The sequence below is a fragment of the Adiantum capillus-veneris genome, chromosome 18, assembly GCF_014529385.1.
Source record: "Adiantum capillus-veneris isolate H3 chromosome 18, ASM1452938v2, whole genome shotgun sequence".
Lineage (NCBI taxonomy): Eukaryota > Viridiplantae > Streptophyta > Polypodiopsida > Polypodiales > Pteridaceae > Adiantum > Adiantum capillus-veneris.
Genome location: NC_140948.1, coordinates 2,633,358 through 2,654,483, shown reverse-complemented (window position 1 = coordinate 2,654,483; position 21,126 = coordinate 2,633,358). Strand labels below are relative to the sequence as shown.

The window sequence follows — 21,126 nt, the reverse complement described above, 5'->3', positions numbered from 1 at the left end:
GCCTAATTAATTAGGAAAAATTCTCAGAAAATTATAGGATAATTTTTCTTGATTAATAATTGTTTAATGTATCTCTGATAAATAATTCAACTTAATATAATCCTAATTAATATTTTTACCATTAATTCATGGTTAAATTGGCTAAATTCAGTCCTAATATGAGAGGATAAATAATTAGCTTAGTATTACTAAGCTTAATTATAATAATCAACAGAGATTAAGTAACTTAAAGAGGTTTACGAAGCATATATAGGCCTAATCTTTGATTAATTAACCATTTATCTTAATCTAACCTTACTAATTAAGAAGGATTAGGTTAATTACCGTTAGGGTTAATCAATTAGAGATTTAACTCTAATGATTTCTGCGTAGTGTTTCTCCCTAGATGAGAGAGAAATTCTCAAGGCTCCGAGTCTAACAAAATATGAAGAGAATGGTCCTATTTATAGCTTTTTCTGGGCATCTGGCAACTTTTGGCAGCTTTCCCCTAGTCCAAGCAGCCCCCCAGCTTGAAAATGGCGCATTTTTCAGCCATCACTGCTCCTAGAAAGTTTCCCCAGCTTCCACACTCACCCCATACCTTCCAGAATTTGCCTGTTTCATTTTTGCAGATATTCCATGATGAAATTTGGAGTTTCCTATTTAACTCTAGAACCTTAGTGTAAAGAAGTCTTTGCTAATGATTAATAATGAAACCATCCAATTTTTGTTATTGATTAAATTTCTATGGTAATTTTCCAAGTCCCGTAACTGTTCCTGTTTTTATCAGAATCAGATTCTGAAAATTTCTAGACATAGTAAAGCTCTGCTTATAATTCCAAAAATACCAAAATTAATAGTGTTTGGAGTCCTGTAATAGTATTTTCCATTAAGTTTTTCAAGCTTAGTAAAGTTTTGAAGGTTTCGGAAACTCGAAACCTTACACATTGAGTTGCTTAATGAAAAGATCAAGATGGGTACTTTGGAGCCTTCTTGTGCTCCATATTCAAACAAGTGGTTCACAATTCCAAAGAAAAATGGTTCTTTACACTCACATATGCAACCTCTCAACAAGGTTACAAATAGAAATGTGGGTACAAGGCCAGTTGTAGATGAGTTTGCAGAGCCATTTGCACGAAGGGAAATATATTCTATGGGGGATTTGTACTCAGGGTATGATCAATTCCAACTAGAATAGGAAAGCACGAACCTGACTACCATGAGGACACCTTTGGGTTTTGCAAGGATGTGCACCTTACCTCAGGGAGCAACTAATTGAGCTGCACATATGATGAATGGTATGAACAAAGTCCTATGTGACTTCATACCTCAAACTACAATGCCTTTCCTTGATAATGTGCCAATCAAAGGATGTGATGTAAGTGATATAGATGTGTCTCTAGACTCGAGGGGGTGCCAAAAGTATGTGGCAAACCATATCAATGATTGTGATAATATCTTGTCAAGGTTGGAAGAGGTGGACCTTACCTTGTCTAGCCAAAAGTCAGTGTTTGGTGTGAATGAAGTTCTTATTATAGGACATATGTGCAGGCAGTACGGTAGAAGGCCTTGTCCTGCAATTCAAGAATTAAAGAGAAATGTGTAAATGTGACAAAGGTTTGAAGGTTTTTGGGTGTATGAGTGTTTTATGTTATCTGGATTCCACATTATGCGCATGTAGCAGAGCCTTTGTGTCAACTCTTGAGAAAGAAACAAAAATTCCAATGGGAAGAAATGCATACACATGCCATGAGGAAATTGAAGAAGTTGTTGAGAGAGAGAGAGAGAGAGAGAGAGAGAGTTCTATTATCGTCCTCAAAGGTCAAATATGACCTATGGGACCAAATGAACATGTCATGTGGTGTGATTGGAGGTCATAAGTGACTCTCGATGCTCAAAAATGGTTGAAATGAGTGTCACAATAGAGAGTCCACATCGTGGTTGGAAGAGGAAGGTATGCACGGAGAGCTCATGGCTGAATATATGGGGAAAAGAGGACCTAATGTGGTCAAAAGCAGAGCACTCAAGTAGTTTGTGGTACTCACTCTCTCGCACTTGACGAGGGCAAAAGGTACAAAGTCGATGAGACTCCTCGCTATTGTCCCAACGTCCTGTCTCGCAGCATAAAGAATGGGAGATAAGACGAATGGTGGTGCGGATCGCACTCAATGGAGAGAGAGAGAGAGAGAGAGAGAGAGAGAGAGAGAGAGAGAGAGAGGCAATAGTTTACTTTTAATGCGCATTTTCCAAGCATGTGATTGGATAGAACCTCAAGGCCAAGGTACTTAAAGCTCCCAACAACTTCAAGTGTCTCATTGTTGTACACAATGCATGGCTTCTCCTTATGGTTGGTTTTCACAAGCATAACCTTTGTCTTAGATTCGTTCACAATCAGCCCACTATGCAAGCAAAAGTTCTCAAGGAAAACCATAATCTTTTCTGCATCTTCTAAAGTATGTGCTAGAAGCACTACATCATCCGCATACAACAAAAGCATGATTACCGCATTGCAAATAGTGACCTCTTCAATACCTTCTTCTTGCATAAAGTCAAGTATCATTTGTTCCAATTGATCGATGCATAGACCAAAGAGTGTTGATGACAACGGACATCCTTGTTTAACCCCAATAGTGCTTACAAATTTTTTTCAAATTTATCTTCCCATGCACAATTGACAAATCACCTTCTCATAGATTCGAGAAACCGTAAGCATAAACTCACTTGGCACTTGGAGCGGCTTGATACCTTGAAGATCTCCCGCTTTGTGAGTGGCTAACTTTTCAAGCCCCCCGCATACATCCTCAATAGTAAAAAAAGAGGGCATACATGGGAGTGAACCATAAAATGGTATTTTTTTAGCATTTGCTTGTACATAGTGACCTTTGGTATCTGCATTAAAAAAATCAATCTTACTAGTAGGTGATATAATACGGTAAAAAAGGTCGAGTCAATTTGCAAAAACCAATATTTACTCCCACACTAGGTTATGTGATGCCACACACTACCTACAGAATATCAGAAGATAGGGCACCAATTTCCGAAATCAGTACATAGTGACCTCTTTAGCCGATTCAAAAATATGCACCTTAGCTAGAACGCGAAACAGTCTGGGGTCTGTCCACTTACCCAAGGTACCATAGACCTGTAGTATTACAACTGCCCAAAAAAAAACAAAATCAATCTTATAAGACCAATATATCTCATTTTTTGTGAATTTCTGATTTTTTTTATAACCTACAGTATCCTTTTCATTACACCTATTGAGTAGCTATTCTACAAAAAATAGAATCATCAACCATATACAAACCCTTTCCCTTTAAATTCCACACCATCCTATACTCAATGCAGCCAATTGTTACAATAAAAAACAGTTTTACAGCATATCTTTTGGAAATCTGACTCATAAGGGAACCGGTAGTTCTCAGTTTAAAATGAGCCATTAGCAATTCTTCTCATAACCCGGATGGGCCAATTTCCATACCTGGTTACATTTTTTAAAAAAAAACAGAGCCTAATTAATGGATTTACAAAGCTTTACACTTTACAGAGATTCCAGTATATTAAACAAAGCCACAAAAATCCGGCTCAGGGTTTCTTTCAGTAGTCTTAAGAGCAAAAAAAATCTTGTTAACCTGTAGATTAGGAGCCGGCGAAGCCTCCACAATCACTTTCTCAGACTTTTTCGGCATGTTGAGCTTTCGGCAGTCAGCAGGTATACACTCACACAGTTTTGAACAGACACACACAGAGAGATGATAACAGAGAACGCTGCTAAGTGAGTTAGAGAACTCACCTAACGAGTCATTTATACATGTTGACACCCATCTGCAGACGATGTGACACCAGGTTGTACAAGTCACCTCAAATCGAGGTCGCCAATAAGGGAAAATCCTCAGGGATTACCCCTAGCTCAAGATCTGGAGCTTACAGGCCATATCGCGCTACATCTACTCCCCTATTCGGATGCAGATACCCCCCCCCCCCCCCCCCCAGTACATGCGGTAGCGTGCAGCAGGAGGCACGACCCTTTAATGCAGAGAATACCAAAAAAACCACTATAGAGAGTTACAATGCCAAAAATGTAAAGATATTTTTAATGTAAAAAGCAAGGACAGGACATACTATCCACCACATCCCCTAGTAACAAAATAAAAGTCTATTCCCATAGTCGGTATCTGGTCCAATTTGTAGTATCTAGCCTTGGATGATAATCCACTGCAGTTTAAATATATTTCACAAACCTTACAGTAGGCTCATGACATACAGCTATCCACTAGGATAAGATTTTTAAGTGTTGATTTTACAGGTGAGAGTTTACTCAATATCGGGTAGTCTCTACTATTTTTTCTAATGTGGGTCTATAAAAGATAAGTGTTATTTTACAAAAAACCGAGTCCAGAGTAACTTTTCCAGAGTAAGAAACACCAGTTAGTTTGCTTCCCGGGTGTATCAAACATATTATGGCATATAGTCAAGAACAGATTTTTACCATAGCAACTGCACATCTTTATCAGTCAAAGGACTCTACTCGGAGAGCAACGTTACTTCGTTATGAGCTTCATCTATTTTTGCAGCTAGGAACAATTGTTTCCCAAACTAAGTGGTGGACATATCAGGACCGATTGACGCGTGTGACACTTTGGGATCGTGAGCATTTCAGAAACAATATCAGATTGGCAATGGTTACTGAGGCACTGGGCCTAGGGCCACAGTATTATTACATTGAGCATTCAATAAAGCCAGGTTTTTCAGATCGGTTATACCTACTAGCCCAGTTTCTACCTCCTCATAAGATTTTCTTGTACCGTAGTTATGGTCATCAACTAAGAGGATATTTTAACAGTACTCCCCGCACTCGGGAGTATGGGGTAGCCTTGGCGACTCGTGTCCTACCTTTAGCTGAGCGTCCAAACACCTGCTTTTACTGTGACACCTGTTTGTGTGATCATGTAATGGGTGGTTTAATAGAGATGTAGATGAAGGGCTCCTTAAATAATTATCAGCTAAGCTTTTTTGTCCAGTGAAGGATTTTGTGTGTGTGTGTGTGTGTGTGTGTGTGTGTGTGTGTGTGTGTGTGTGTGTGTGTGTGCGCGCACCCACCCATACCCAGGCACCATATCCTATGAGGTAGTAGACCCCATAGAATAGGGGCCTACTACCTCAGGAAGTGTTTATATTAATTTGCACCATGCGATGCTGTAGATAGATTTTGTTCTGATTTAAGTAGACTTATCAAATTTAGTAAGTCAAACTTAAGGTAGGACCATTTGTGTTTTTCTAGGGAGTTGCAGATACATGCAACAAGGTCTTTTTTTGTAAATGCATTATTAATGAACTTGGTAATCAGAGTATTGATTTCTTCATATGCTCTAAAAGAGTCGGATATGGCATACATTATAAGAAAAAACATTCCTAGACAAGTGTGTAGAGAATTCTTGAAAGGTCTATTGCTTTTCCTCTTTGTAAATTCAGAGGACACAAGCTTAAGCTTTTCTCTTTTCCAAAAAAAACGAGTATAAAACTTTCCCAAGAATGGGGGAGTCAAAGTGAACTCAATATTCAGGAAGTGCGTCCTAGAAATAATCCATTTATCCTGCCATAGAACTCTCTCAGAGAATGTAGGTTCAATATTAAGGCAAGGTGGATATATATCTTTAAGAGTAATCTCAAACATAGGATTGTTGAGGCTACACAGATCATCCATAAATCTGAACGAATGTTCAAAGTGTGTGAGTAACAAAGTACTTTCTGGGTTATTTAATGTTTTTAGGAGCCACTGGTATTCAAAGTAACAAAGATAGAGATTACACATAATCGGAGAGCATGCAAATCCCATTGGGATCCCGAGAATTTGTTTGTAGCAGGTATCACCTACTTGGATACAACTATTATTAAGTAGCCAAAAGATATACTTATATAAATCATCCTCTCTAAAGATGAAAGGTGTAGATTTATTCGATTTTTTTCACCCATCCTTTATTCCCTTTTAGTGAGATGCATGTATACCCAAGTTTCTTTCTGTGGGAAAAGGCAATCTTAATAAGACAAGATAAGGTATTAACAAACCCATACAGTCCATCTAACGGGATATTTTCATAACATTGAGTTATGTATGCCGTGAAGATAGAGAAAATGTTTTCTGGGAGGTTGATAGACACCTCGGTTGCGTTTTTTATGACCCAAAAAGGCCAATAATTTATATTTATAAATCTTTTTATATCTCTATGTTTGATGACACAGATATCTTCAATTTCTAGTAGAACAAAATTTAAGCAGTGGGTGATATCATTCGTAACACAAGAGAACAGGCTTTTGGAAGCGTCAGAAATCCATCTAAATTTATGCTTATGATTCTTATATGTTGGGAAGAGTATAGGAATTTTCAGAGAATCAGGACAATAACCAAATCCTGATAATTCATTATTTAATGTTGTAGCTACACAAAGCGGAGACTTTTCAAGTTTAAGAAAGTCCTTACTATTAAGTCTTGAATTGGTAGCCTCGAATGCTAATCTTTTACATATAAAGGAAGCCGTATTTGAGGCTTTATCTAAGCCAATAATGAGCCATTTCTTTTTTGAGTCAGAAATAGAGGTCTTAATTTTAGGCGTAAGCCAGGTAGTATCAGTGCTTAGCCATACTTGTGGCATAAGACTGATCTTTTTCCAAAAAATCCCTTTGAGTGTTGAGGTAAGTTGGAAGTGAACTTCCTCCTCCAGTTGGAGTTTTAAGGCCAAGTCGGCCAGGCATTCAAGTAGCGCCAATAAGGCACTTTGAGGATTTAGTGGAAAAGGAGGAATATGATTCAATCCTTTACTCAAGAGGCTCCTTACCTATGGATCTGAAATGATTTCTAAGTTAGACGTACACACATGTAATCCAAAGTCAGTGAAGCTTTTACAGAATTTCTGAAATAGATGACAAGAGCAGATAGGAATCTCATTGTTATGGAGAAATTCATTTGAATAAAAAATATTCTTAATAGGCGGCGAGTATTTCCATCCAATCATCACATCTTTAAGTAATAAATTCGATCCAAAAATATGTCCAAAACATTCTGAGAAAATAGCTTGGGGAGTAAAGAAATCCAAAATCTTGCTAGTAAACAAGCAATGTGAGAAAATCTTATTACATGCTTCTTCCTTTGGAGGTAGGTAAAGTCTTCCACACGCATTCCTTCGTACTTGCATATTACATATCCAAAAGGTTTTTGATTGGTAGGTTTCTTCCCCGTCATCTCACGAAACTTCTACCTCTCCCTCTTCCAAACACAGATTCACTCGAGGAGGGAGTTAAGAAAGAGGTGTAAGACGCCGCCGGAGAGATAAGAGTATTAGGTCGTTTGGAAACTTGAGATTCATCACCTTCAATATTTGGTTTGATTTGCCCAACCATACTTTGGATACCTTTAAAGCCGCCATAAGTGGTTAGCAGAGTACCACACCCATCCGATCCAAGCTCTTCAAGTGTGTCACACATAATTGATATGTACTGAATAAAGGCAATTTGCACTAAGACCAGATCCTTAGCTTGTCCACCAAGCCATTAGCAAAAGAGGGAAAGGTGAAATTCTTCTGCTTTGTCAGGAAAGATACTAGGCAGATTGTTGAGTGCGTACCAAATAGCATGGTCAAACCAAATTATGCTTGACTCACAAGCAGCTTTGGGGTCTAAGAATCTGCACGCACACTTAAGGTAAGGCCTGAACACATTCCACACTGTCTCAGTGTAGTAATCAGCATTACTTTTACTAAAGGTCATCACTCCTTTAGTTCTTGCGTATAAACTTGTATTCGAAGTACATTTTTTTTCATCAAGGAAACTCATATTGAATGGAGCTTTAATCAGATCCCCTTTGTCCAAGAGCTCGATCCCTTTAAACACTTTAAGTTTACATTCCTCAATAGTAGCAGGGGCCAGGTTGGCAAGGAAGACCCAGGTTTCCATAGAAATGGGTGCAAAAAATCCTTTATTCGGGAACATCCACAGCTTGTGCTCTACCCCCAAGGATTCTACCTCAATTTGTCGTGAAGGTAAAAAAGGAAAGGCCCTAGAGACTTTCGGTACCATGTCCAAAAGCGAAGCTTCACTGAGTGAACAAAGGTCCTTCTGAAATTCCTTTACCACTTCTAATGCAGTTGCATCTCTACAAAAGAGGCTATTTGGTGGAGGGACTATAGGCGTAGAGGGAGCCGTAACAAAGATGGGACTAAGCCCACAAAATTTTCTAAGAAGATTGGAAAGTTCAGAGCCTTTGGAAGAGAAAGATGCTAAGTCCTGAATATGGGCTTTGGAAAGACCAGCCAGATTAGAAGTAAACTCCATCAAAAGGTTGATACCATCAGATTTATTCTTAACAAGGAGCGCTAGTACTTTTATCCATTGGTCAAATGAAATAAGCTGGACAAGAGACAGACTAGACTCCTTAGAAGCATCGTAAATTAAGGTAGAGGCTTCTCTATCTTGTATACATTTTAGTACAAGAAGAGAAGCAAGGGAAAGGGGTTCCACAGGAAGAGCGAGCCCTTGGGAAAGGGAAACAATCTGCAAAATTTTCAGTCGTTAGAATTCCTTAGAATTGTCAGAGAAGTGTAGACTTGAAGATCTAACACATAGAGTTACATCTTTTTGAATTTTACAACCCTATGTAGATAAGGCCTAATCCTAAGTGAGATATTAGGGAAGGTCTTTTCTATTTCTTTAGCGAGTCGTAACTTCTCCGAAATCAGAGCTCTTTTTCTTGGGTCAGAGCAGACTTTAATTCTTGCAGTGAGCTTTCCCAAAACCTGGTAAACATAAGTAATAGCTTGTGAAATGATAGTATTTAAAGTAAAGTGAGAACGAGAATCCTGAATATAGAGTGGAGTGGTAGTGCTAGCAACCTTTCACCAGTCAGGTTAAAAAGAACCACTGAGACTGTGTGATAGCACCCCAGCCTACTAGAGTATAATAAATTATACTATAATAGGCGATTATTTCTAGAGTCATAGTCTGAGAGAGATCAACAACCAAGTCAATCTCTCTTTTGCGTTTATTGTGTGTGTAGAAGTTCTAAATCTATATATATACGCAAACAAACACTAACTGTTCATAGACCAACAATTCTAGAAAAGTACAATGGATTTGTACAATAATTTATTTGTAGTTGAAAATAAATTTTGTACAAGGTAATGAAGAAAACAAAATATAGCTCGGGAAACCGCCAGCCCAAAGTCTGGGAACTTTTGCTTCACATTTAGAGATTCTCCATATGTTAAGAACAGAATGTTTTAATCAAGGAAGGTAGCCCTCACTGCACCCATAGCCACAAGAAAACAATTCGTTAGCACGTGACTGTACGCAGGTGATGCTGGGCATCCCAGTTGTTATCCATGTCACCATAAAAAAAACACAGTTCTTAACTTGTATTTTGTTGTTTTTTTAGGAAAAAAGTTCCTTGGCTTTTTTACGAAACATAAAAAGGAGAGTGAAAACCCCATAGAGCAGCTATATATCAGGTTATTTCTTGAATATATATTTCTTTTATATAAAAAAAACTTTCTTTGTCAAACCTAAGATTATAGGAGCTTTTTTAGGTAGATTAATGAAAGAAACTTCGTCTTTAATCAGACTGGAGAGAATTTTCTTCTATATAGGTAGGCACAAGTAATCTTGAGCCAGATCTTAGTTAATTAAGGACCACCTCTTCCTTATAGTTTGAAGTATAGAAAAAACAATCTTTTGGAACAAATCTTACTTTAATAACCCTTTTATAAACAAGCTGAGATATTCCAAAAAACTAAGAATTTACCAATTTACAAACCAGAGCTCCTCTATTTTTGAAAAAAAATTATATTCACTTTCTTTTATAAAGAAATATCGATGTTATTATGTCCTGTCTGACATACTATAGCCCAAGCCAGCTATACATTGTCTTTCATACCATAATCACCATAGACGACTCAATACCTAGAGCCAGCTCAGCCCTCGTCTGAGGCGGGGAAAAAAAATAGACATAAGAGTAACAGCCCGGACCAGCTAAAGGGAAAAAAAAATTGACTTTCCTCATAGTATCGAGAACATTTTAAACCAACTAATTTGAAGCTTTTAGTTGTATATACTCTTAGATGGTAGGTAAAGACCAGATCTTATATACTTGAGTGATACTAAGAAGCGAGCAGATGATGGCAAGCATATTTCATCGAATATCTGAGGTTCAAACCAACCATGGCCAGCAGAAATTCGTCACATGCTGAATCAGTGACCATCTACCCAAATCTTTCACTAAACATCCTAGTATGTGATGTAACTAAAAATCAAGTAAATTTGATACCAGCATTTTACTACCACAATCCGGTTTGTGATGCAACTCACTTTCTACAGAATATCAAAAGGCAGGGTAACATATCCAAAGCCAGTATTTGGCGACTTCAATATAACTATTAGCCAATTCAGTAAGATAGGTATCTACACTAAAAAAATCAATCTTACTAGTAGGTGATGTAATACGATAAAAAAGGTCGAGTCAATTTGCAAAACCAATATTTACTCCCACACTAGGTTATGTGATGCCACACACTACCTACAGAATATCAGAAGACAGGGCACCAATTTCCGAAATCAGTACATAGTGACCTCTTTAGCCGATTCAAAAATATGCACCTTAGCTAGAACCCAAAACAATCTGGGGTCTATCCACTTACCCAAGGTACCATAGACCTGTAGTATTACAACTGCCCCAAAAAAAAAAATTTATCAATCTTATAAGACCAATACACCTCGTTTTTTTGTGAATTTTTTATTTTTTTAAGAACCTACAGTATCCTTTTCATTACACCTATTGAGTAGTTATTCTACAAAAAATAGCATCATTAGCCATATACAAACCCTTTCCCTTTAAATTCCACACCATCCTATACTCATTGCAGCCAATTGTTACGATAAAAAACATTTTTACAGCATATCTTTTGGAAATCCCACTCATGAGGGAACCGGTAGTTCTCGGTTTAAAATGAGCCATTAGCAATTCTTCTCATAACCCGGATGGGCCAATTTCCATACCTGGTTACATTTTTTAAAAAAAAACAGAGCCTAATTAATGGATTTACAAAGCTTTACACTTTACAGAGATTCTAGTATATTAAACAAAGCCACAAAAATCCGGCTCAGTGTTTCTTTCAGCAGTCTTAAGGGCAAAAAAAATCTTGTTAACCTGTAGATTAGGAGCCGGCGAAGCCTCCACAATCACTTTCTCAGACTTTTTCGGCATGTTGAGCTTTCGGCAGTCAGCAGGTATACACTCACACAGTTTTGAACAGACACACACAGAGAGATGATAACAGAGAACGCTGCTAAGTGAGTTAGAGAACTCACCTAACGAGTCATTTATACATGTTGACACCCATCTGCAGACGATGTGACACCAGGTTGTACAAGTCACCTCAAATCGAGGTCGCCAATAAGGGAAAATCCTCAGGGATTACCCCTAGCTCAAGATCTGGAGCTTACAGGCCATATCGCGCTACATCTGCTCCCCTATTCGGATGCAGATACCCCCCCCCCCCCCCCCAGTACATGCGGTAGCGTGCAGCAGGAGGCACGACCCTTTAATGCAGAGAATACCAAAAAAACCACTATAGAGAGTTACAATGCCAAAAATGTAAAGATATTTTTAATGTAAAAAGCAAGGACAGGACATACTATCCACCACATCCCCTGGTAACAAAATAAAAGTCTATTCCCATAGTCGGTATCTGGTCCAATTTGTAGTATCTAGCCTTGGATGATAATCCACTGCAGTTTACATATATTTCACAAACCTTACAGTAGGCTCATGACATACAGCTATCCACTAGGATAAGATTTTCAAGTGTTGATTTTACAGGTGAGAGTTTACTCAATTTCGGGTAGTCTCTACTATTTTTTCTAATGTGGGTCTATAAAAGATAAGTGTTATTTTACAAAAAACCGAGTCCATAGTAACTTTTCCAGAGTAAGAAACACCAGTTAGTTTGCTTCCTGGGTGTATCAAACATATTATGGCATACAGTCAAGAACAGATTTTTACCATAGCAACTGCACATCTTTATCAGTTAAAGGACTCTACTCAGAGAGCAACGTTACTCCGTTATGAGCTTCATCTATTTCCGCAGCTAGGAACAATTGTTTCCCAAACTAAGTGGTGGACATATCAGGACCGATTGACGCGTGTGACACTTTGGGATCGTGAGCATTTCAGAAACAATATCAGATTGGCAATGGTTACTGAGGCACTGGGCCTAGGGCCACAGTATTATTACATTGAGCATTCAATAAAGCCAGGTTTTTCAGATCGGTTATACCTACTAGCCCAGTTTCTACCTCCTCATAAGATTTTCTTGTACCGTAGTTATGGTCATCAACTAAGAGGATATTTTAACAGTACTCCCCGCACTCGGGAGTATGGGGTAGGCTTGGCGACTCGTGTCCTACCTTTAGCTGAGCGTCCAAACACCTGCTTTTACTGTGACACCTGGTTGTGTGATCATGTAATGGGTGGTTTAATAGAGATGTAGATGAAGGGCTCCTGAAATTATTATCAGCTAAGCTTTGTTGTCCAGTGAAGGGTGTGTGTGTGTGTGTGTGTGTGTGTGTGTGTGTGTGTGTGTGTGTGTGTGTGTGTGTGTGTGTGTGTGTGTGTGTGTGTGAGAGAGAGAGAGAGAGAGAGTTGCAACAATGGAAGCGAGAGTGATGTCTTATATGTGTGATAATGTGTGCACACATCTATGTACTTATAATATTATGTTCATATTTGTAGAACTAAAGGGTTCGCCAATAAATGGGTTCCAAAGTTTGTAGTAATTTCCCTCTTTCAATTGCAATCTTAAATGTGTTTTGTTTACATTAGTTACTTACCTCATGTGTATTCATGCATAGATGTATGAAGTCCAAGTTCTCATTCCTTCAAAGGACACCTTCATTTTATGAGATCCTACTCTCTTAACTCTATGTGTAAACCATCTCTTTGGTTAAAACAATTGGTAATGGAAAATTTTGGATTACGGAAGGCGAATCCACAATTTTCACTTTGGATATGGCAAAAATGAATTCCGATTAGCACTAATTGAATCTACATCAATTACTTTTTCTTCAAATTGAGCTTATTGAAAACCAAAATGGGTATGGAAATCTGCTCGAGTCCTATTTGCTAATCTCATCTAGCTTGTGAAGAAGAACAAGAAGAATTGGAGAAAGAGGATTCAATTAAGAAGAAGGCTTGAATTTCGAGCTCGAAAAATGTTGATGCTCTTTGAAGTGATTGGGAGAAGCTAATCGTGGCTAGCTTAAAAAGAGGAAGGAAGTTTTTAATGTCATAATAGCCATAATCGAGAGAGCAAGAGAAAGTTTGAAGTTTTTCAAACCAATTCCAAGGGACCTTGAAGATTTATTTTGCGATGTTCGAAACTATCTCAAGAGACCTTAAACATGTACTCAAGGAGCCTTGAAATCAAGTCCTTAACCTCAAGAAGGAGCTGTGATAGCCAATCTTTTGCAAGTTCCTCTTATAGCATCTTGAGAAAATCCATGAAGCCATCACCATCTCCCTCTCTCTCTTTGGCACTGTTGTAATAGACAACTATGCTTACATGAGGCTTAAAACAACGTGATGAAACCACAAGGTCTGCCACTTTGAAGGTAATGGTAGTAGATTGTGCTGAGGGAGTAGATAAATTGTGCAATGTTCTAAAGTTCTTAGAGAGATTTTAAAGCCATGTTTAAAGTCCTTGCTATCTCCATATATATGTATGTATGTATGTTTGTTTGTTTGTTTGTATGTGTGTGCATGTGTGTGTGTGTGTACATATATATACATACATATATACATACACACACACACACACACACACATATATATACACATATACATATAGATATATATAGACATACATACACATATACATATAGATATATACAGACATACATATACATATATATACAGATATACATATACATATATATACAAATATACATATATATATATATATATATATATATATAGATAGATAGAGAGAGAGAGAGAGCGTTTTCACTATGTATGCCTCTTGAGGTGAGGTGTTGTTAATGATTAGGTCAATGGTTATTCGTGTTAGCAGGCTAGTAACTTGATAGAAGAAAATGACTAAGTATGAATGCAAAGTGCATCACATGGGAGTGTACAATGGTAAAATTGTTTGAGAGGTATGAGAAATTCATGGAGTGTGTGAAGCTAGAAAAAATGATAAATTTCACTTATGTACACTGGTGGATGAAGCAGTTGTAGTCATCCAAGTAGCTTGTAGTTGTTGATAAAGTTGCATTGAAGTAGAAACATCGCATACTTGATGCAAAAAATATCCCATTTGCAGAGGTTAACATTGATATTTTTTGGTGATTTTTGAAAGGTTAAAGAGGGAGTGGTAAGATGGAGGTGATTATAGAGATATATGGGAGTGTATATGTGTGTAGAAACATGGTTCTAAAGCGATGGAATTAAGGAGGGAGGGGAATAATGAAGAAGGTGAGAAGGAAGGTGGAATTTGCAGGTTTGAGTCAAGGATGGAGAGGATTTAATGTGTGTGTGTTGAAGTGAAGAAGAAGGTGAGGAGAGTAGAGGATGACTTGTCAAAGCCTGATGAGGGTAGGTTGGAATCCATCATAAATTTGATAGAAATTTGTACTCTCTTTCAAAAAATTGTCTATGATGCTTTGATTAGTTAGATCTTAACTAAAGAGTGGTTAATCTTGCTCTAATCTTGTGTGATTACACTCTATGCTTTGTGTGTGCATGTACGTTTTGATTGGAGTGCGGATGCTCAATATATCTATGTGTGTGCATTTGTGATTAGTGTGTTACATTATGAGATTAGTGATGTGTGTTATTGCAATCGTTAGTATGTGTGATTGGGTTGATTTGAGGTGAAGAGAAGTGGATGTGGAGATTGCCTTTTTTTTTTTGGCTTAGCTCCTCCATATAGAAGCCCACCTCATAGAGTCACCGTTCGTGTTGCCATGATTAGCTCACTAATCGTGTCAATGTTTACATGTCCTAGCTAGGTAGCTCATCACTCCCGATTGACAATTATTGTTGGTCATTGGAGCTATGCTACAATGGTATCCCCAGCATGGAATAAAATATATATACGAGAGAAGAACAAATAACCTAATACATTGATTTGTGATGGAATTTAAGATGATGAATTCATGGAATCCAGAGATTGAGAAATAAAATATGATAAATGCGCTACAAAGATAAAAATGTGAAGAAAATAAGTGTCCATCAATTGTTAAATATAGTAGGTGATTGTGACTTTTTTATTTTCTATTGTGAGAAAAAATAGATGTAAAAGGTAATAAAACTTACCTATTGGAAATTTCTTGAGGAAGTGAAAACATTTTTGTGATTTTTGCTAGAGTGGGGTCATACTAAGCTTAATGGAATCTTGAGTGGGAAGATCCAACACATGAGATGTTGACATGGGTGATAATATATATATATATATACACACACACACACACACACAATAGCATTAAAACATATTACAGATAGTAAAAAATGAAAAATGGCTTGTTTAATCTTGGTAAAAACACACACCTAAATATAGTTTATGCATAACTCCTACATAGTGGAATAATCAATAAAATGGCTAGGCCCAAAGCAAGAGAAAATATTTACGTGCAAAGAGTGGTCCATAACGATTTTTTATTTTTTACTTTTGGGAATGATTGGTAACTCACACATACCTATGTACAATAAGGAGAGAATGTGAATTTGTCAAACTTATGTCTTGGTGGGTAAAATATGAGGTTTCTTTGTGAAGGTAGCCTTCCCAAAAGCATAGGTTTTATTTCTAGGATGAAGGCTAGTAGCTTCTTGTTCCAAAATTGGAAGCCAAAAAACAGGCTATCATTTAGTCGTCCCCCTAAATTCATGTATCATCAATTGGTACTCATTGGAATGATAGTTGTGGATAGTCATGCATTGATTTCTTTTCTTCTTCTTTTGTTGTGACATGTACACATTTGGTGGTAGCCTAGTTTTGTCAGCATCAAAGATGGCAAGTGCACCCATCTCTACTTTTACCTTGAGTGTGGAAACTAGGCCAGCTATGAATCTCTCTCTTTTTGGAAATTTTGCACTATCCTCAGGGTTAGCAATTGTTGGAAATAGGGTTACAGGGTAACACCCTTAGAGAAGATGAAGGAAGCTCAAGTCACACAACAAAGAGTGTGTTACTTACTGTGCAATGAAAAGACAAGATAGCCTAGAGTGATGGGCATATATACAATGCACAAGGGAAATAAACCTCCTAGTGAGGGAAAAAATACCTCAATGGTTGTGATGGTTTTGTTGGCAAGACAATGACAACAAACAGAGGTGGAAAGGGTGGCCAATTGGTATGATAAGAGAAAAACACAAAGGCTAATGTTCATGACTATGACAAAGAGGATGAATATAGAAGGGATCCTAGCTACAAGGGTAATAATGATTGAAGGAATCACAGAGAGCATGATGCATGCAGGGATAGATACAATGAAGTCATAGAAGAGATGATAAAAGGTAGACATGATCGATACAATGATGGAGATTATGGTAGACATGATCGGCATGAGAGAAGGTATGAAAAAACAAGAGACCATGATGAAGAGGATGAATATAGAAGTGATCATAGCCAAAGGGATAGGAGTTAAAGAGAAAGAAAGCGTAGGACCGTGACAGAGAGGATGAATATAGAATGGATTGTAGTTAAAGGGATAATGATCGAAGGACTCACACAAAGCATGACGATTGCAAGGATAGATAGAATCAAGTCACATAAGAGATGATGATGGAGATCATAGTAGACATGATCTACACGATGATGAAGATTGTGGTAGACATTGTTGACATGACAGAAGATATAACACATGAAGAGACCATGGCAAAGAGGATGAATATAAAAGAGATTGTAGCCACAAGAACAACGATCGAAGGACTCACATAGCAAGAACAATGTACAACCATGGCAAGGAGGATGAATATAAAAGGGATCATCACCAAAAGGATAATGATTGCAGGACTCACAAAGAGCATGATGATTGCACGAATAGATACATTGAAGTTGCAGAAGAGATGATGATGGATATCGTATTAGACATGATCAATAGAATGATGGAGATTGAGGAAGACATGATGGACATGGAACAAGTTATGAAAGACAAAGGGACCATGATAGAGAGGATATCTACAGAAGGGATCGTAGCCACACAAATAATGATCAAATGACTCACAGAGAGCGTGATGATCGTAGGGATAGATACAATGGATATTTTGGTACTGATGACATAACGAGTCACGTAGGACTTTCTAGAATTATCATCATAGAGGAGGATGAAATGAGGATGAAAATGACTTAGGTACCTCACACTTGTGGGTGCTCATGAGATGTACCATTTTGCAGCAGAATCATCATGACATCGCTATTTGTAAAAACATGAAGGTAATGAATTCCTCCCAAACAATGAATTGCAAATTCAAAAGAAAAGTGACGTTCCTATACTAGAGGAAAAGCAAATATACCCCTTCAACGCTAGAGGAGAAGCATATCGCAACCCTTCAATATTGGAGGAGGAAAAAAGTACACGGGGAAAGGGCACAATCCCAATAGTTTATAATATCTGGGTGACAACAGTGTCACCTCCAAACATACTTATGTACGGTTTTTCTTTTTTCTGTGGACAAGCCATGCAAGCACATAATGCATTGATCATGATCTTATAAACCCTTATTTTAAAACTTTATGACACACATATATTGACCTCTAAATTTCCATTCTTTAGAGATTGTTATGTATATACCTGCTTTGAAATCAATTTTTGACACAAAACGCAAGTACAATACTACCTTTCTAGTTTAGCATATTCACAGGTGCTTTACTTAATGGATGTGACTTGAATTGAATTGTTCTCAACGAAATAATCATGGAACACTAGTTTTTTTACTCATGAGCCTATCGCCAAATACAATTTATTGATTCAAGATTCTGTTAAATAAGGCATAAAAGGACTTTTTTCAAACCTTGCAAGGTGTACTCATAGTGCAAAGCCTCTCTCTCAAGATGTCTTTATGGTGTTTGAGCTCACTAAACTTTACTTGCCTTTGCTCTCAAATTTGTTTCTTTGAAAACAGTCTCTCTTAATGTGGCTTTGGTTTTTGTTCAAGTGCTTAGCCAATTGTTTCAGAGTTAAATTTGTGACATCTTGTGACCTTGACTTCAATGCAAATTGTTTGCATTTACGATGATGAGATGTTTAGCCCTTGCTATTTTGGTCCTAAGCTTCCAATATTTCTCGATGCACAATTTCCTCCTTAGTTTCTAGTCAATCTTCATTTCACACGGACAACTAGATCATTGAACTTATAACTTTTTGAGTTCTTGCATATGGCATAAGTTACGTAGACAAGATCCAACGAGCATCCCTAGATACAATCATCCCTAGATACATCCCAAATTAGAGTCAGCAATTGGCAAAGGCTGGCGGTCACACACCATCATTTATACAATTATCATGAAAACTCTCTCTCTCTCTCTCTCTCTCTCTCTCTCTCTCTCTCTCTCTCTCTCTCTCTCTGCAAAACACAATAATGGAAAAGGCAGTTCAAAGACCCATGGGCTCACTTGAGGGATCACATAGAGCTTGGCAAGTTGGCAACTCCTCCATAAAATGGAATCTCCGTGAAGGAACAAATCAGCATTCCCTGGCTAAATGAATAGGGAGAAAAACCGTATTGAATACTGATTTGCTAACTTATAATTGTAGCTCACCACATACATGGGAATTGACTTTCTTAGTTTCTCACCACTGTGTCATGGCATTTCATGAAAAGATGAAGAGTTTCACATGATATAAAGACAGCAACCACATCCCTTTCCAAATGAAGCAGAAATGACAAGACTCTACTGCATCTAGAAAATGATGGGGCAGGTAAGCACTAAATAGGACTGATGATTGTCCCAAAAGGAACTCCTAGGTTCTATTATAGAAAGAGATGCACGCATGAGCAAAAAGCTTATGTTATGGCCTCCTTACTTTCACTTTGAGCAAGATCTTAGCTTTTCCACCTGGGACTTGTACAGTTTTTGGCAGCCGCATGGGGATCTCATAGTCGCCCAATGTCTGTAGCATCGATGTCATTTCAAGATTAATCTCCTCGATTTGTACTTTCTGTTGCCTTCTCACCTGCATGATATGGCAGATGAGGCAAATGTGTGTGCATACATCATAAGCCTTCTGGGTGGGTACCATAAAACAGGGGAACAAAAAACAAAACCTTACCTCAGCAACAAGATCCGCCGGTGTGACATGCTTTTGCAATGCATTACTTTGACGGGGAGTGTGCCTTCTAACCACCTAGCACAACAATTCAAACCTTAACACACAGTATATAAACGACACAGAAAAAACATATTTCCAGAAAAGAAAAATACCACACGGTGTGTATCCAAGCGGTGTAACACTGCATTTAGTTCTTTCAATCTCTGTTCCTCAGTCTGTGTCTCTACTACCTCCTCCACTATCTCCTCTTCTGGATGATCCACCTTCACTGCCTTATCACAAAAAGTACCAACAATAAACACATGGTAGTGGCACTTTCACAAGGCCCCTTTATAAGAATTTTTCCTCATTGGTATTCATTAAGGGCATCAAACAAAGTGTATTCACAGACGACTCCTGTATGCTCACCTCAAGCTGCTTGCGGACAATGTCCACATATTTGTCAAGCTTAGGCAACGCAAGGAGCTGGGGGATCAACATGTTTCGGGCATATCCTTTTGCAACTTTCACAACATCTCCAGCCTTCCCAACGTTGCTGATGTCCTACAAGATAACACCCATACAGAAACCTCTTTTGAACCTTGCATCTGTAAACAACATGTGTAACTTTTACCAGAAAATTACCGTTGTGAGAATGACTTCCATCAGCTTGGGAGCAGCCTTCATACCCCGTATTTGCATTAAAGAGAATCCATCTCGCCCAAAAGATGAGGTCATTTCCTGCGTTATAACAAAAGCCTTCCTTCTGAGTGTCCTTGTAAAACAAATAAGGTTAAACTTCATACTAGTCCATGCTTATGCATCTCCCAGTGCGCTGTCGTCCCTCCTATCTGTGCGCTGCCCTTGCCAGTTACGATAAGGCCTACTTTCAAAAAATAATCCACGTGGCACCTGGCTACGTACAGCAACAGCTGCATGAACAGGCCAAACCCTTTTGTGGCCTGCTGCCCCACCCTCTCCCTCCCCACTCGCCCCCCACACCACCCCCCCAAAAAAAAACCAGCCCCTTCGCCCGCTCATCACCTCCCACCCACCATCCCCTTGCCCCACACACACAGCCACGTTGCCATTCACCATTGTGCGCACACACATCACAAACAGGAATTCAGGAGGAAAAAATGAGGCAAACAAGACCCCTCAATGTACGAGTGACAGACATTGTCAAGATACCCACATCTACTCCCAAAAAGCATACTAAAACAATGACAGATCCAGCCGAATTGAGAGATTAGGTAGGATCAAGCAAAACACACAATTACAACGCCTTTCCGTTAACCTAGCAGTATATATTTTTATTTTTTTAATTTATAAGTAAAAAATATATATGTATATATATATGTGTGTGTGTGTGTGTGTGTGTCACGTGTGTGTGTGTGTATATAAGCTAAGGGGTAGGTCTTTAGCTTATGCTTATGTATGTAGCAACCTCACACTTCGGAGATTGGGAGGGGGAGAGGCCGAAGGTCTAGCGGGGGGGAGCTAGTATTGGTAGGAGTGAAATGCTGTATACCAAGTGGAGTTAGAGACTGTATTTAAGTATGGAGTTACAAAAGTATTGGGTATGAATAAAGGCAGCCTTGACTTTCTTGCAATATGTCTCCTAGATCTATTTCCAATTGAATCTGGGGACTTGCCGCATTGAAACTGCCTCCCAGTCTTCCATAGATTAAATTCAATATATCTTAGCGTCATAAGTCATATAAGATATATCGTGTATCAAAATCCTAACTTTTTTTTTTCTTCTCCTTCCAGTAAAAACCAAAATTTGGGATTCGAACAGTGTTTGATTCCTTCGTCCATCGGGGGTATACATAGCAAACTTCAGGATTGCAAAGG

The 21,126-nt window shown here is 38.2% G+C and overlaps 1 protein-coding gene across 2 annotated transcripts in view; it reads right to left on the bottom strand.

Annotated features, from left to right (window-relative positions):
• Window positions 1-18,596: 18,596 nt before the first annotated feature.
• The window catches only part of LOC147435149 (uncharacterized), a 22,877-nt gene continuing 20,347 nt past the window's right edge, over window positions 18,597-21,126 (bottom strand). For both annotated transcript variants that reach the window (XM_086487898.1, XM_086487899.1), the window contains exons 2-6: window positions 19,915-20,010; window positions 19,699-19,833; window positions 19,443-19,562; window positions 19,291-19,365; window positions 18,597-19,194 (exon numbers count right to left, since the gene is read on the bottom strand). In XM_086487898.1, coding sequence (XP_086344024.1) covers window positions 19,030-19,194; window positions 19,291-19,365; window positions 19,443-19,562; window positions 19,699-19,833; window positions 19,915-20,010 — 591 coding nt within the window. In that variant the 3' untranslated portion in view covers window positions 18,597-19,029. The remainder of the gene's footprint in view (window positions 19,195-19,290; window positions 19,366-19,442; window positions 19,563-19,698; window positions 19,834-19,914; window positions 20,011-21,126) is intronic.